We start from the raw sequence: 16,305 nt of genomic DNA on the forward strand, positions 1-16,305 counted from the left end.
CGTGATTTCATCTCGATTGTCCATAAGGTCTATCCTCATATTCAAATTACAGCTTAATTTTCTCTTGGAGCCTCAGAGAGTATTTCTTTAGTTCATGCAACGAGGGGGCCAACCATAGCATGGGTCGATTAGTGGCTTGTCTTACACTCTGTTACCTCATGCAAAGCAACCTAAGGGATGGATATAATCAGGGGATCGTTTACCAGTTTAGTAGCTTATCTACCAGGTCTTACGACAATTTTCTTTCATGCAATACTGTTATCCATACGAAAAAATAAAAAATAGCTACTCATTATTATGACCTATGTGCCTGGCAATGGGAGTAATGGTATATGCAGCCAGAAATTCCCTCAACAGATTGATAATTGTCAGCTGTTTAAGAGTCCTTAATGGTCGCGAGAACGACTGCAATATGTCAACTATACTTTTCTTTCACTCAAATCTGAGGACCTCTGAACCATGACACTGCATTTCCGTTTCATTTAATCATCGTAGTTTAACAGGCCCATGAAAAAAAACAAGCATAATACATAATATGCACTAATTCCTTTGTTTTCTTTTGTTTTACTTTGACTTTGAATCTCAAACCTTCGTTGCATCATTAAAATTGCGTCCATCAAAAAACAAAAAACAAAAAAACAAAAAAATTCTTCTAAGTTTGACGTTGCATTGTAATGTTGCATTTTGATTTCCAGCTGTTCTCAAGTAGGATTTTATTTCACAAGCAATTATGTCACTCTTCACGGGGTGTAAAAGACAGAAATTTAAAACTCTGACAGATATCTTAGATATGAGAAACAGTATGATGTCTGACATGGTGCAACCACAGTCTGCGATCACACCCTCGGGCGTTATGCACATTAAATGTACAATCAAAACCTACAAGGATGATACAATGTAGCTATCTATCTATTCATCTATCCAGCAGTATGATGTTTGACAGCTTAGTGCAACCACATCCTCAAACGTTATACTCATTAAGTGTACGATCAAAACCTCCAAGAATGATACAATGTAACTATCTATCTATTCATCTATCCAACAGTATGATGTTTGACAGCTTAATGCAACCACATCCTCAAACGTTATACTCATTAAGTGTACGATCAAAACCTAAAAGAATGATACAATGTATCTATCTATTGTCTTGAATCTTGCCCAGGGGAACAAGATCCAACAAATAATTCAAGAACAATATCATTACCCTGAGAAATTTTTTCTTTCTCTTTGAGTTACACATGCCCTGATGTAGATCAGCCCAGAGGTCATTTCAGACTTCCATTTGTAAGTTAGCCGTGCCCTGACTTTGATCAGCACAGAGTTTGTTTCAGGGTTCCATCTGTAAGTTAGCTGTGCCCTGACTTAGATCAGCCCAGAGGTTGTTTCAGTCTACTGTTAAGGTTTTAAAAGTTTTGGTTACATGGTTGCAGCTGGCTAAGCTATCCCTTCCCGTAATACTGTATATCAGCCATGTCCTGCATACAAGTACATAAAATCTCTTCAGTGAATATAGTATATACAATTTAAAACTTTGGAATCAATATACATATATATATAGATATTGAATATCTACATGTGAATATCATATATGATTGACTATAATATGCCAAGATAAATCTATAAGTGAGAGCCCACTAGTAGAGAAAAATGAGAGCTACTGAGCTGGGGGCATGAGCCATGGCACATTCAAGCTGTGGATCTGATTATTCAACATACCATACTTCAGTCAATATTCCTTACATGTAAGTGAGATGTGATATATCATGAGATATCCTTTTGACGTGGTGGCCTGTCAAGGTTTTGTTTTACTTGATCTGCAATCCATAGTATTCCTGGTTCTATGCCATCGCTACAATGAAAACATGACAAGATCTCATTCATGTCACAGGTACAGATATGAAGAAACATATCACCCATTTTGAGGTCAAGGAAAAAACTGGGTTGTATTGGCAATGCATTGTGGGACTGTTTTAGAGTACATATTTCCAAGACGACATTTACTACAATAAGCTTGAGATTAGAGATGCAAACATTGTTAACTATGCTTTAGTATGTAGATAAATGCTTACCCCTGCAATGCCGATGTTGGTTGTATAAAACACTGTCGTCCATCCAGTATTGCACACTCGGGATGAAAAACTGACTGGATTTTATCAACAGAAAGAGAACCCTACACAGAGCATTAAAATGTATGGAGATTTTAAAGAAGAAAATCGCTTCATCTGTCATCAACATCTTCAGATCAACTACAGTAGGTGATACCATTTCTGTCAGAATAAGCCAGCTAATTTTTTTGTTCTAGCTACCCCAGATTCAGTGTCTTAAGAGAAAAGAGTTTGTTCTGGCCTGTTCTGAAGGAATGAATGAATGAAAGAGAATATACTTACAGGAACATCCTGCTTGTTTGCTAACACTAACAGTGGTACTCCTTTGAGAAACTCATGTTTGAGGGCTTCATCTGAAGAATAACAAACAATAATGACATGCAGCAGTGAATGAGTGTTCCCAGACTGACCCCTGAAGAATTTCACAATTTACTGGCAGAGTCCAACAGAGTGAGTGGTCCAAGGACAGACACATGAGGAACTCCATAAGTTAATGGCAGAGTCCAGATTGGTCCCAGACATATCCCTGAAGAATTCCACAACTTATAGGCAGAGTCCATCTGAGTGAGTCCACAGCACAAGGACAAATCCTTGAGGAACTCCATAAGTTAATGGCAGAGTCCATCAGAGTGAGTGGTCCCAGGACAGGCCCTTGAGGAACTCCAAAAGTTAATGGCAGAGTCCATCAGAGTGAGTGGTCCCAGGACAGGCCCTTGAGGAACTCTTATGTTATTGACAGAGTAAGTAAGGTTGAGGTCCTAGGATATACCTTTGAGGAACTCCATAGGTTATAAGCAGAGGATTAGAGTTTGTTATATATTTATGGACAAGACAGGGTAAATCACAGTAACAATACTCTAATCTAATGCCAAACAAAAAAATAAGTGTGTTTCCTATTACACAACCAAACCTAATTTTCTTGCCGATTTTTGCCGACCCTAATATTTTTTCATTCCCAAATGCACCACAGGGTTCCCAGTAACCTCATTTCCACTTTAGTATCAGTAAGAAAACAATCTGACCTACCGACCCTAATTATTTTTCTCACACAACAGGAAACACACTTTTTTGTTTGGCCTAATACAAGAAAGATGAAGAAAAACAGACAGGAAAATTCAATCTCATGCCTTACCAAATGCATTGTGTGATTCTTCAAGCCTTTTTTCATCGCTACTGTCAATCACAAATATGACTCCGTGGCATTCCTCAAAATACTATGAAGAAAAAAACATTTATCTTCTTCTGTAGAATTCATATTTACGTTAAATTAAACCATTCATTTTGCTGCAAGGGTAGCATATCCTTAAAATGTTTGTCTTTCATTACTGTGAGAATAGACCCCTTGCCAAAATGGCAGCCACGAATTTGGTTGAGTTAAATTAAACTGAGAAAAAAACAATACCAGCAGTGGAAAGAACACCTTTATTTTGGTAACCTTAAAAAGATTTATTATGTCGGGTGCTATATTGGCTAAAAAAACTTAAGTTGAAAATTGACAAATTTACAGACATTTGTATGTCCGGGGGTATACACCAAAGTACACTAAAGTAAAGGTGCTCTTTCCAGTGCTGGTTTTGGCTTTTTAATTTAACAAACTTTAATTTTCAGCCGCCATTTTGGCAAGGGGTCTATTATACTACATTTTGTTCATGGTTCAGAGGGCTCAGCAGCACATCCCTACCCTAAACGGGCAAGAGTACCCCACCCCCCCCCCCCCCCCCCGGCTCCAAAGGAAAGAGGCAAGTGCACTACGCCACCTTTGATTCAATCCCTAAAGAAAACTTATGAAATTTTACCTTATTCCATAGTGATCTCAGCTCTAGCTGTCCCCCTAGATCCCAGAATATCAGCTTTATACCATTAACTGCTATCTTACCAACTGAAATTAAGAAATAATTGAAAAATAATATAAGTATGAGAAATATAAAAAATTAAAGATTTTTAAAAAGTGAAATGTAGAATGTACCATAAAAAATGAGAAATATATATTAACTTTTTAATAATAAATTGTTTTTCAATACACATATTTTGTTGAATATTAATAGGATAATTTGTAACCACTAGTATAAATAACTGCATTAACCAAATGAATGAAATAAGGCTAAGTAAAACAGGAAAAAAAATTCTTGTCCCCGCCGGCTTCAATTTTTTTTTTACTTGGCCTAAAAAGAAGCTTTTGATCTAAGCGATAATATTATTTCTCCTTCTTACCATTCATTCCTACAGTAGGGCTTATCTTCTCAAATGGTATCCCACTGTACGAGCTACTAAACGTTCTCTTGATTTGCTCCAAAAATGTCTGAAATAAAAAAGCAGGAATAAGTATAAAAATATGCAGAAAATATGACCTCCCACTCTCTTATCCTGAATGCCAAGCTCCACGGCTTTTTCCATTGAAGTTTGTTTTAAAACTCACCGTTTTCCCAGCGTTATCAAGTCCAAGGATAAGGATAAAGTATTCATCTTTTCGGAACAAGTATTTCCAAAGTCCAGAAAATAAAGTAAACATGTTGAATCACTCGCTCAGTTGGACGAAGTTTCGACGCAATTCCAACTCCTTTTTAAACAAAGCATGGCGTCAGACGTACCCTTCATATACTCAAGCTCTAATTGACCTTAGTTTAAATCGAATTTAAAGGTAAATGAAGCTCATAATGAAGAAAGAAAGCGAATGTTTGGAAGGCTTTCAATCAGCTGCATTCGACGCCATCTTGAATCTAGAAGAGAGTTGAGTAGTGCTGGCACTAATGGTGTAGGCCGCTGTTTTTATTCCCGTGATGCGGGATTTTGCGGGCGTAATGCGGGACATTGTTTTCGTATTGAAAGAAAGGAAAGGAAAGGAAAGGAAAGGGCAAGAAAACAGCAACCAAGAAAAAAACTGCACTGGTATTTCACCTTGGCCTTATCTCTCAATATAATGAATATGATATTTTATCTACAGAAATAAAACATGAAATAAAACACGACCACAGTTTCTAATAGCAAGATAAAGAGATAAGCGTGTCGCATACATTGCTGAGAGGTAATGGTAGGTCATATTATGTAAACATTAGAGGTAGGAAAATTCTTAGCACGTATAAGGGACTAGTAGGTCATTACAGGAGATCTGTTCGAACGGGACATACTGTCAACAAACTTGGATTGCCCTCTTGTTTGTGCGATTGGGTTCGTGATGAGACTGCGACGTCGCCTTTCAGCGCACGTAATATCTTTTTATACGTTTCTTCCGTAAAACTCTTAGCTACTTGAGCTTACACTACCAAGCATCAAATATGATAAGCGATGACTCGGATGATGATGGTGGTGATGATGGTGATGATGATGAAAATAAAATTTATCGCAAAGGTTGAACTATTTCGAATGTTCTCGAATTATTTACGATTCTTTGACGTGATTTCCAAATTGGCCATTGTACGAAATCGTGTAAAAATAATTGTCAAGTTCAAAGGTTAAGTCCTAGCTGAGACCGACAACCGCCAACCTACTTACAAAGAACATGTTTTTCAAGTAGGGCTTTCCGCTGTTGTTGCTTGATATTAATAAAATATTCTCCTAATTATAGCACAGAAATATCCTGATCAATCGGTGACAAAAAAGTTATTTTTTCCTCTTACTGTTTGGGAGATATTACTTTATGCACTGCGTTATCAGTTTAGCAGTTAAGAGATTTCGTCACGTTCGTAACAGCTTGAAATAACATTTTCTTAAAATAGAAATGAAATAACAACTAAAAGGGCGGATCCACGAGCGGTTCTAAAATAGTTGGCTAAACGCTAGAATTCCTTAATGTGCCGTCTCGTAGCGCGCCGGATAATGATTTCTGTTAAAGGCGCACGCGAGGATTTCGCGTGTTGAAAAAGGGTGGCCATGAGCTTGACGTCTGCCAAAATATGTCACAAGAAAGGCGGACAGCTGTTATCTGTTGACTGTTGACGGGGGAGGGGGACTGCTTGGAAATTCGTATTAAACTTTTTAAAAATGGATATGGCATTCCTACTATTGATTCACGAGAACAAGTAATCTGCTCCTTGAAGAGCTTGAATAAGAGGCTACGCGGTGGAATTCTAATAAAGGTCTATAGAACTGGCTTTAATTTTACAGCTCTCGGATATTGTATTTCCAGCCAATCACAATATAGCGTGGCGTCAAGTAACGCAAGCTGCGCAAAATTTCTAAAAATCACAAATGTAAGTCATGAGTTCATCAGTTTATTTCTACTTTACAACACTCATTATATTCAGAAACATTGGTATGAAAGCGAGAAAACAGATCAAGTCGTCCGCCATGTTGGATGACAAGGTAAAATTTAATAGAATTTAAATCCTGTACGTTTTTATAGGCCAATAGTTTGTCTTGGGTATGTAAAAAAGTATGGTTTTAAGTTGCCCTCCAACATGGCCGGAAAGTACATAACTTCTTTCTCTAAATCACTGTTTCTAGCTCATTTTGATTTCTGTCCACCAAATTAAATACGATGGCTTGAGTTGTGGAGGCTGCAAAGAGTCCAAAATGAACCCAACTCACACGTCCCAGGGTGTGTCCTTGGTGGTGTGAACCCTTAACACCAGCCAACACCCAACACTACTGTTAATATCCTGGGCCCAGTTGTTCAAAGCCCGATTAGTGCTAATCCTTGGTTAACTCTGAATAAGACCTATAGAGTTAATCCTGGATTAGCGCTAATCCAGCTTTGAACAACCCAGCCCTGGTGTCAAGAAGAAGCTAGTTATGTAAAACCAATAGTCAAGATTAGGAAATCTGAAGTATGTGAGCATTTTTATCTATATATTTTTTAACATATTTCAAGTAATATCAATAATGATAAAGTTTTATCTGATGTCCAAATCCTAAGAAGTGGGGTAAAGAAAAAGAAAAAGCTACCAACCAAAGAAAAACCAACTTTAAGGTTTTTGGGTAGAGGATGAAAGAGTGTTTCATGTTTGATATGCCTTTGATAGTTCCTGGAGAAATTCAAAGCAAAATATTAATGAGCTTGAGAAAGTAATTCAATCCATGAAACATTTTTTTTGTAGTATTTAACTAATAACTAGTATTTATTTCTCAAATGACACGGTTTTCTTTGTTATTCACAAGGCATTATTTTTGTTATAACCCTCATCATAAATGCGAGGTCAATATATAGTTAGTTATTAACCTGGTTAATAACTATATATAGACCTCGCATTTATAATGAGCAACATTTGATAGAAAACCTTCTCAATTGATAAATAAAATACTTAATTGCCTCCGTTCTCGGTAATTAACTCTTACTTAGTGTAATTTTAGACTTGAATATAGAGTTTTGCACTCTACGATTGGTCGAGACTGGTCATGAAGTGAAATCACCAAAAGCAGAAGTAATAATATTTTTTTTCTTTGATACTGAAGTCTAAAATTAGGCTCAAAACATTTTTGCCTCAGGTTTAGTTAACATGGTGAACATTCACTAATGATGACTTCTGCTACAGTGAATAATTATTGTTAAATATACCCTAACAACAAATAAAGAAATTATAAGAACTCTGGGGAAATAAACTTTGAAAAATATAATGACTATCTTTAACAGCATACAGTATTTCTTATCCGGTAGGTTAAATAAAAGTTCGACTTTGAGCATTTCCTTTTAAGTTATTCTGGTATGGTTTGGTTCAGTCACATTTCTTATTGGGATTTTTTAGATTCTCCATTTTGTGCACCTTCCTGAACTTCTGTTTCCTTGGGTGTTTCTGTTTTTTCCTCCTCTGTAGGATGGTCCTCGTACCTTATGAGTGAAGAAAATCATTAATTGAGAATATAATGACACTGTCTGTAATACTAAATATTTGATATCTGACCCAGATGCTAGGGTAGAGTGCATAGGGGGAGAGGTTGGGGTACTATAGCTGTCACCCCCCCCCCCCCCCCCCCCACTTCCTAACTTCCAGTAATTATATCAACTTAATTTTTAATTCTCAGTTAGCCACTTATACTATTGTAGTATTTATTGTTTTTGTATGCAATTATTTACTCTATCTTTTCTGTAATAGGTTATTGTATTGTAATGCATTTACTTTTGTGTACCCTTAATACAAGTCTCTTATATTTTCTAATCTTAAGGCATTTTTTAGGGTGCTCCTTGGTCCTGGATGCAGAGATTCTAAGGTATCGTAGTATTATAAGTGGTCTCGTGTCTCATTTTTCAAGTTTGATTTCTGAACTTAGCATCACATGAATAGAGTTTGTAACAAGTGTGGGCAGAAGCCCCATGTCCTACGAGCATCCCCCTTCTCCTATTCATAGAAGTTCCTCTAATGACACAGTTTTCCAGCCCCTGATTCCTGGATGCACCCTGGTTAAGGTACTTTGATTGTTTGACTTACTTGAATAACTCTTTGATCTCACCACGGACAAGAGCAAGTGCAACTGGTGTTCCAACACAGGCAGGTACCAAGTACAGCAGAGCTGGCTGTGCTGCTTTGAACTTATGCATGACAAGCACGGTTGTGACCAGGCCGACAAAGTATGCAATGAATGTGGCATAGAAATATATGACATTCTTGCTGCCCTTTCTGCTGAGAACATTGGGAGTAAAAATATATCAAACAATTAATCAAGTTATATAGAACAATCTCAATCTAATGAAATTTAAATAGGGTGACATACAACTAGTATTGCATGGACCTTTCTAGGCATGCTGGATGGAACAAAAGATAGAAGTTATTTGGGCTCATTGGAAGAAACATGGCAACATTTGATCAAGGTTCATTGGGTATAAAAATGCTGCATCCCAAGTTTTAGTTGAGGACAGGTAAGGATGATTTACAGAAGTTAAATTAGTACAAGGGCAGATCCATAGGGTGGATTCACCCTAACTAGCCAACCAGTCTTCAGCACTTTTAAATATAAGAACAAAGAGTCATGTAAAATGTGAAGAGGGAATATACTGGCTTTCTAGGTAGGAATGGCCCCATCTAAATCACCCAGGATCTGCCGTGGAAATATGGGAAATATTAGGGTACAATAAATACTATTGTTATATACCAACTGTCAAAGTCCATTTTTCTCGTACTCTGATTGGGCGAGAGGATATCACAAGTTTCTATGTTTCTCTGTTTCCCCGCAACATGGCTCTCAGTGGACAACAATGTTGTTGACCGCTAATAACGATACCGGAAGTGATTTTCCCAGAAATGTAAGTTTTTCTAAGTTTTTCAAAATCAAATAATATTGCTTTGTGTTCTTTGACACTTGGTATATTATTAACAAAACACTCATTGATTGGAGCCTCAGGAAAACAGTGTGTTTTGAGGTCCTTCAACAGCAGACCACAAAACACACTGTTTCCCTTGGTCCCAAATTGTTACTGTTTTTATTCATAGTAATACCTGTGATCAAAACGAAGTAGAAGAGCAATGAAGATCCCTATGAAAGAGAAAAAAATATATAATAAAACAACAATATGAATAAACAATATTTAGTGATTAATTCAATAGAAAAATAATTAAATATTTTAAGACCGATTTTGTGTTTGCATTCTTTGCTATTAATGGCATATATATTTCTATACCTGGAATAACAATATCGCCCAAACCCAGCATGGCAAAATTAGAGGCAGATAATCCCTTCTCTAGAACATCCATAGGGAAAACCACTGGAATAAACAACAAGAAAATGAATAAATATTACATGCGTATGACCAATTATTGTTACAAATATATAGAATACTATTGAAGGCTTTGGAATAGTGGAATAGCAATATTGTGCAAGTTTCATAGAGGAGAGGAGAGGAAAAAATAATAAATAAATAATTGATATAATAGTATTAATAAATACATTTGATAGGAGCTTCAAAGGACTTGGCAACAGTCACCATAACATCAGTACCAAACACCTGAAGGATGAAAATATAAAAGTCTGCATAAGTACTTCTAAGAGTAATGCTTAAAAAAGTACATTGTGAGAGGGTTTTTGAAGTAATAATAATAGTAATAATAGTAATAATAAGTATATGTAATAGGACTCCATGCTGTCCAATTAAGAAATAATTGCATGGACAAGGAAAATTCTGAGGACTGACAAAATTGGATGAGGCTGTAGGCCGAGTCCAATTTGGCAGTCAGAGGAATTTTTCAAGCCTAATTATTTCTTGATTGGGGAACATGAAATTTCACTACCTATTAATTATATAGCTGCCTAATTAATCCCATATCGACAAGACCTGTCCAATTAAGAAAATAATTGGACAGTTACCTATATGGGATTAATGAGAAGCTGTATAATAATAATAATAATAATAATAATAATAATAATAATAATAATAATAATAATAGTAATGTAACATGGATTAGCAGGGGTGGGGGTGGGGGGTCAGTTGTCAAAGTTAATTGAGCTCAAAGACATACCAATTTGAAAAGAATAACTAAAATATTACATAGTAATGGTTGATCTATACACAAAACCAGCAACAACAAGTGTCTTTAGAACAGCTTACCCAGAATATATCATAGATAAAGAGACCCCCAAGAAGAATACAGCCAATAGTGACAGAGTTCAAGTGTAGGAGCTCTACTCCATTCAGTGAAAATGCTAAACCAAAAATGTTGTTGGCAAGCCAATGCTATAACGAAAAACAAACACAATTATGTCAAAACAAAACGTTTGACATACATTAAAAATAGCTTCAGAAGTACTGAAGTCATAATTTATTTCGAAGGTAACATGTGACAGTACATGTAGTGGCCATCTACATTTGTTGTCTCTGAATGAGACAGAACTGCCATTGTAAATGTTGAAATCCAAGCCACAGGGAAGGTTTAAACTTTTTAGAGATGATGAGAATGATGATGTTGGTTAAGTTAATGACAAAGACAATGATGACAATGATGAAGATGACAATGATGACGTTAATGACAATGATGATGATGAGGCAATGATGATGATGATGATTATGTTGATAATGACACTGATGACAATAAATGCCATAGATGTGTATAGTTTTTGGATCTCATATAATAATTGTCAATATAATTTCATTTTAGAGGTTTTTGGAACTAACCTTTTTAAGAAGATACCAGACTCCAAAGCCGGCTGAAGCTCCAAGGCACAGGAGATCAATACGATCAAAATCCAAATGAGAAACCTCTATGAGAAATAATAACATACACATAAATATGGGTAATAGTTGAATGAATGAATGGATGGATGGATGGATGGATGAATGGATGGATGGATGGATGGATGGGTGGGTGGGTGATGGATGGATGGATGGATGGGTGGGTGGGTGGATGGATGGATGGATGGATGGATGGATGGATGGATAGAAGGATGGATGGGTGAATGAATGAACAAATAATAAATTTCCAGATACTTGTATTAATAAATCACAAAATGGTCGAAGCAGCAAGAACTTGATTACGACTTTGATGAAGTTGATTAAACTTTTAATTACACAGCTTCTCATTAATCCCATATAGGTAACTGTCCAATTATTTTCTTAATTGGACAGGTCTTGCTGATATGGGATTAATTAGGCAGCTATATAATTAATAGGTAATGGGATTTCATGCTCCCCAATCAAGAAATAATTAGAACTTGAAAAATTTCTCTGACTGCAAAAATGGACTTGACCTACAGCCTCATCCAATTTTGTCAGTCCTCAGAATTTTCCTTGTCCAATTATTTCTTAATTGGACAGCATGGAGTCCTATTACATATACAAATTGACATGTTTCGACCTTGTCAAACGCCATCCTCAGAAAGTGAAGTACAAGTGTACACAACATATAAATAGAGCAAAGGAGTAGAATAATTAACATAGGATGGCATTTGACAATGTGAAACATGTCAATTATAAGTTTAATGATCTTCATCAAAGTCAAAATCACAAAATCTAATTAGATAAGAATCTAATAAAGAATAATAAATAAGTTCTTAATTACATGTACACTGTTCTCAAACAACCTACCCTTCTTTTCTTCTCCTTTGCCTTCTGTCAAATCAAATGTGTACACTTGATTTGGGAAGAAAGATGGCAACAACAGCTCAATAGTTGGCCTTCGAGATAAAGTTGAGTAAATAATAAGTTTGCTTGTTGGTTTTGCAGAGGGAAAAAACTAGATAACTAGATAACATGGGAAGAAATGTATTTTGCCATTTCAGATACCACTACATTATTTTACATGTGTGTCTTCTCCTGAAATGATACTCTAGGGAATAACACATGGTCTGAAATGGGAAAACATTACACCCAAGCTAGAGAGTTTCACTCTCCAACATACAGTACTGTACCTGATGAGATGGGTCAAAGCCAAAACACCCAAGACAAAGAAGTAGAGAGTAAGAAGAAGGTTGACATACTCTTTACTGAAAATCTGGAAAAAAAGGATAAGCCTACAATGTAGATTACTAGTAGAATATTCATGTGTAATAATCAAGTAAAGGTACAAGTGTTTTTACTGTTGAAGCTGTACAGTTGGCATTTGTGAAAAATTCCAGTAATGGCTGAATGAAATGAAAGTGACTGGGAGGGGGGGGGGGGGGGGGCAAATGTGTCCCGGTTTAGGGTCTGCATTTGGGTGTAAGGTTTCTCTGCAAGGTCTTACGGTCATTCTTGCTATGAGCTTGTGTGACAATAACAACCGACATGTCATGACACACTTGAAAAAAACTGTACTAGAGCTATTTATCAATCAGAATCGTTTTGACATTCATGGGAGTCCTATGTGTGTACAGCCTTACAACCTCACAGCCTTACAACCTTACACCCTTACACCCTTGTAAGGTTGTAAGGCTGTAAGGGTGTAGGGCTGTAGGGCTGTAAGGGTGTAAGGTTGTAAGGCTGTAAGGCTGTAAGGCTGTAAGGGTGTAAGGGTGTAAGGGTGTAAGGTTGTAAGGCTGTAAGGGTGTAGGGCTGTAAGGGTGTAGGGCTGTAAGGCTGTAAGGCTGTAAGGCTGTAAGGGTGTAAGGCTGTAAGGCTGTAAGGCTGCAAGGGTGTAAGGTTGTAAGGCCGTAAGGTTGTAAAGTTGCAAGGGCGCAAGGTTGTAAACCTTGTTTATGACAAGAAGTTGCGACACCTTTGGTAATGCATACTTTCCTACGTGGAACCGGCAGTTGGATTCAGCCAGAAGGTTGCCATAACAACAGAGTGTAAGATCTTACACCTAAACCTTGCAGCAGAAAGTGGGCCTAAATCATGACTGGTGTAGGGGGGGGGGGGGGGGGGTTAAAATCATCAGACAACCAAAATGTATTTATAACTACCCTAACAAAGTATGAGTGCTGAGTCCCCTTGAACTCTTAAGTGGGGAAGGGGGGGGGGGGGGGTGGAGGATGCTCTAGCTCCTAGCCACCCTCCTCTGTTACCTATTATACGATTTTGAGGATGAAATGATGTTAACCTTGAGAAAATGGAGTTTATAATTAAGGAACACAGCGGTGTCATACAAATTCAAAAGTATCTATCATTCACCACCAACAACTAACCACTTTAGTCTAATAATTTGATGAATATCTGACAAAAAAGCATAGTATCTCATAGTCTTTGATATGATGTATTTTAAGATGAAAGATTTATCATATACTAGAGGTACCTTCCGAACAAATTGAGAAATGTATGGGATAGAAATGGAATATTTAAAAAATAAAAGGGCATTGAATAATAAATTATATGGGCAGTTATAATATAGTTCTACATTTAAAAAAATTTTTGGTGGTAATGTTTTATTAAACCCTAAAACATTACCACCAAAGATGGATTTGATTGGTTTGAATAACTTAAACAAATACACGTGGATGGTTAAACCCAAAATAAATTGTTATAATTTGCCTTCAGAATCGAAATGCCGTTGTTTTATTCTTTATCAAACTAAAAAATAACTGTTCTTGTTTTAATTTTTTCCGCCACATAAAACAAGATCGATTGACAAAGAATGATGGTAAATCATAAAAAGAACTCACTTTAAAGAAGATGTACAGTCCCAGTAAAGTACAACTGGCGATGATTGGAAACATAGCTGCATCCTTAGGAGTCATGCTCTCAGGTTTTTCACCCGATTCCTAAAACAAAGACGAAAAAAAACATAATCTTATCAATTTTTCTGAACTCTTACGTGTCTTATCTACGACCCTTGGCATAAATTAAACTCCAGACCAAAGAAAACTGCTTTTCTCTCTTTCTCTTTCTATTAACGCTGTATTAATAGATAAACACACTGTAAAGCCTTTCAAAATGAATTGAACGAGAGCAATAAAGATTTAAAGAAAAAGAAAAAAGGTTTTGAGGAAGAGAGTGTGTGGTGGTTCTAACCTTCTGTTGAATGACAGCTTTTACAGACCGAAAAGAACCGAAAAATATCGGTAAAAGAGCCATAATGATCAAACCACAATAAGCAGTGAATAGTCCTTCGGGGGTAGCAGCAGCTCTACCCGTGGCATTTTTAGCCGTTTCATTAGCGGCCGCTGTTATATTTGCCAGAGTTTCGTTGACGACTGCGTCCGCCATCTTGTTCTTCTAAATGATGTTCTTTTGTTGCTGGAGTTCCGGTCTTCCCACATTACACCGGGGCTACCACCTGTCTGGCTCCAATGAACGAAGACCACGTAGACTTCCGGTTTCGGACTTTATTGATCTTTCTTTCTTTCTTTCTCTTATCCTTATAGTTTTTTTCTTCTTTTTTCTTACTTTTCTCGCAGCTTAGAGCTTTTTCATTTTTTGTCTTTTTCTTTCTTTCTTCGTTTACATCTCTCATTTCGTTTTTCTTTTCTCTTGCTTTATCTCTTTCTTTCCCTTTCTTTTCTCCTAGCTTTTCTACCTTTATCTAAATTTATTGCTTTTAATCAAAGCTGCTAACCCATCCTATAGGGGGTATAAAAGGAAAATTGAACAAATTCCGATTAGCTGAATGAGAAGACTTCCTAAACTTGCTACCATAATATCCGTCCACTGTTTTTCTCTTCCTGCAGCTCATTATTGAAATTCAAGCGACGCGAGTAGTACTAGAGTGGGTGATTTGTTTGAAACCTCCGTTTCGCGCCAAAAATCTTCTCATAGAGTGTTTCAAATATATTATAACGATGATCCATGATATAAACTCTGAATCGGCGCGAAGGAGAAATGAAAAGTCCTCAGTCGCGCCAGTTTAATAATGGGGGGACAGATGACTTTTATCGCATCACTGTAGTCAGTCTACATCTGCTGGTAAGTTGCCGAAACGTGGAGTGAAAATTCCCTAGAAACGCAGATACTCTCTCTAGCTTTAATATATATATATATAATGCATCAATTATCGTAAAATGATTTCGCAAGATGGATAAGGAACTTAACAACACTAGACACAATCTTTGAGCAATTGTTTGTATATGAGAAAAACGCTTTCTTCTTCCGGGCATGAATGACAAGCGGTTCCTTTCTGCTGTGTGCAAGCGCATACAGTTGTTCATATATATGTAGTTAAGAACTGCACCACTACGCAAAACTCCTAAATCTGCTTTCCTATGCTTTCCGTGTTCTTGCAAATGCATTTACCTCATCAAAAAAGACCAAAAATATATATTGCATTAAGCTTTTCTTATAAATTCAGCGCTATATTCTTTGAAGTTTTGAAAATACCAGTTTTACGTGATCCGATTGGCTGGCAATGCTGTCAAGTGGCAACAATGAGATTTGTCCAAGTACATAAATAAATCTGGAAAGGAGTTAGTGATGCTATGGTTATGGGTAATTTCCTGGAAACATCACTTAACGTAATCTCGTTCAAGTAAAGTTGTTGCCTCTAATCAAGAGCAAATTTTTAGCTCTGCGAAAATAAACCAAAAATACGAACTTTTTAAGAAGCCTTTTATCGATATTTCGAGGCTCACAAAACTGAATTTTAACTTAAATTTATATTTTAATGTAAAGAGTATGATTACACGACATTTCTATTATTCCAGTTGTAACGACTTTGTGATTATAATGACTTTCCAGTTTTATATTTTTGAATGGCCGGGCTACGAAATAAGACAAAAAGTGGCGAAGTTCACCTTAATGCAATAATAGGCAATAGATTAGTTGAGGTAAATGGTCTTTATAAGTACTAGTTCACTAAAGCAAAATTTGACGACGATATTTTTTTTCCTAAAAGATTTTTGAGCAAACTGGAAAATTCATTAGCGATATTTATCAACGTTTTGTTTTACTGTCCGATTTTGAAAATTTGATTTCTGAGGTGACAGGGATCCTGGT

At 36.5% G+C, this 16,305-nt stretch overlaps 2 protein-coding genes and 1 long non-coding RNA gene across 11 annotated transcripts in view; 1 reads left to right on the forward strand and 2 right to left on the reverse strand.

Moving 5' to 3' along the window:
- LOC116287274 (ADP-ribosylation factor-related protein 1) overlaps positions 1–4,850 on the reverse strand; it is a 19,607-nt gene extending 14,757 nt beyond the window's left edge. For 2 of the 6 annotated variants that reach the window (XR_004196053.2, XM_089033042.1), the window contains exons 1-7: positions 4,522–4,850; positions 4,317–4,404; positions 3,902–3,984; positions 3,238–3,319; positions 2,388–2,458; positions 2,070–2,170; positions 1,717–1,849 (exon numbers count right to left, since the gene is read on the reverse strand). Coding sequence is in view for 5 of the 6 variants with exons in the window: in XM_089033042.1 (XP_088889168.1) it covers positions 1,762–1,849; positions 2,070–2,170; positions 2,388–2,458; positions 3,238–3,319; positions 3,902–3,984; positions 4,317–4,404; positions 4,522–4,614 (606 nt within the window). In the remaining variant the exon portion in view is untranslated. Of the gene's footprint in view, positions 1–696; positions 1,850–2,069; positions 2,171–2,387; positions 2,459–3,237; positions 3,320–3,901; positions 3,985–4,316; positions 4,405–4,521 lie in introns of those variants that run through there. The other 4 variants (XM_031693940.2, XM_031693941.2, XM_031693942.2 and 1 more) reach the window with 4 other exon arrangements.
- The window catches only part of LOC116287276 (uncharacterized), an 11,251-nt gene extending 1,592 nt beyond the window's left edge, over positions 1–9,659 (forward strand). Inside the window, exons 2-4 of one of the 3 annotated variants that reach the window (XR_004196055.2) lie at positions 8,202–8,246; positions 8,774–8,892; positions 9,464–9,659. This is a non-coding gene — a long non-coding RNA (uncharacterized LOC116287276). Of the gene's footprint in view, positions 1–8,201; positions 8,893–9,463 lie in introns of all 3 variants that reach the window. The other 2 variants (XR_004196054.2, XR_016120259.1) reach the window with 2 other exon arrangements.
- LOC116287272 (signal peptide peptidase) lies at positions 6,298–14,601 on the reverse strand. Of its 2 annotated transcripts, none has more exons than XM_089033040.1 (11): positions 14,389–14,601; positions 14,040–14,138; positions 12,372–12,454; positions 12,049–12,137; positions 11,140–11,225; positions 10,576–10,701; positions 9,918–9,975; positions 9,652–9,735; positions 9,470–9,506; positions 8,465–8,653; positions 6,298–7,866 (listed from the first exon to the last, which is right to left on the reverse strand). In XM_089033040.1, exons 1-11 carry the CDS (start codon positions 14,581–14,583, stop codon positions 7,767–7,769), a joined length of 1,146 nt encoding a protein of 381 aa, XP_088889166.1. In that variant the 5' UTR covers positions 14,584–14,601; the 3' UTR covers positions 6,298–7,766. The 2 variants fall into 2 exon arrangements, with proteins under 2 accessions (XP_088889166.1, XP_088889165.1); XM_089033039.1 differs by having other exon boundaries at positions 8,465–8,656.
- Positions 14,602–16,305: the final 1,704 nt, after the last annotated feature.

This window comes from Actinia tenebrosa, unplaced genomic scaffold (genome assembly GCF_029948245.1).
Source record: "Actinia tenebrosa isolate PJP-AT-01 unplaced genomic scaffold, QUT_ActTen_1.0 PGA_scaffold1__47_contigs__length_23844297, whole genome shotgun sequence".
Taxonomy (NCBI): domain Eukaryota; kingdom Metazoa; phylum Cnidaria; class Anthozoa; order Actiniaria; family Actiniidae; genus Actinia; species Actinia tenebrosa.

Excerpts from the sequence above, each read along its gene's own strand:
- LOC116287272 (XM_089033039.1), bottom strand. The coding sequence starts at position 14,583 with ATGGCGGACGCAGTCGTCAACGAAACTCTGGCAAATATAACAGCGGCC. Across the intron at positions 14,139-14,388 it reads AAGCTGTCATTCAACAGAAG|GAATCGGGTGAAAAACCTGA; the intron begins GTTAGAACCACC and ends TCTTTGTTTTAG. Across the intron at positions 12,455-14,039 it reads GACTGTACATCTTCTTTAAA|ATTTTCAGTAAAGAGTATGT; the intron begins GTGAGTTCTTTT and ends CTTTTTTTCCAG.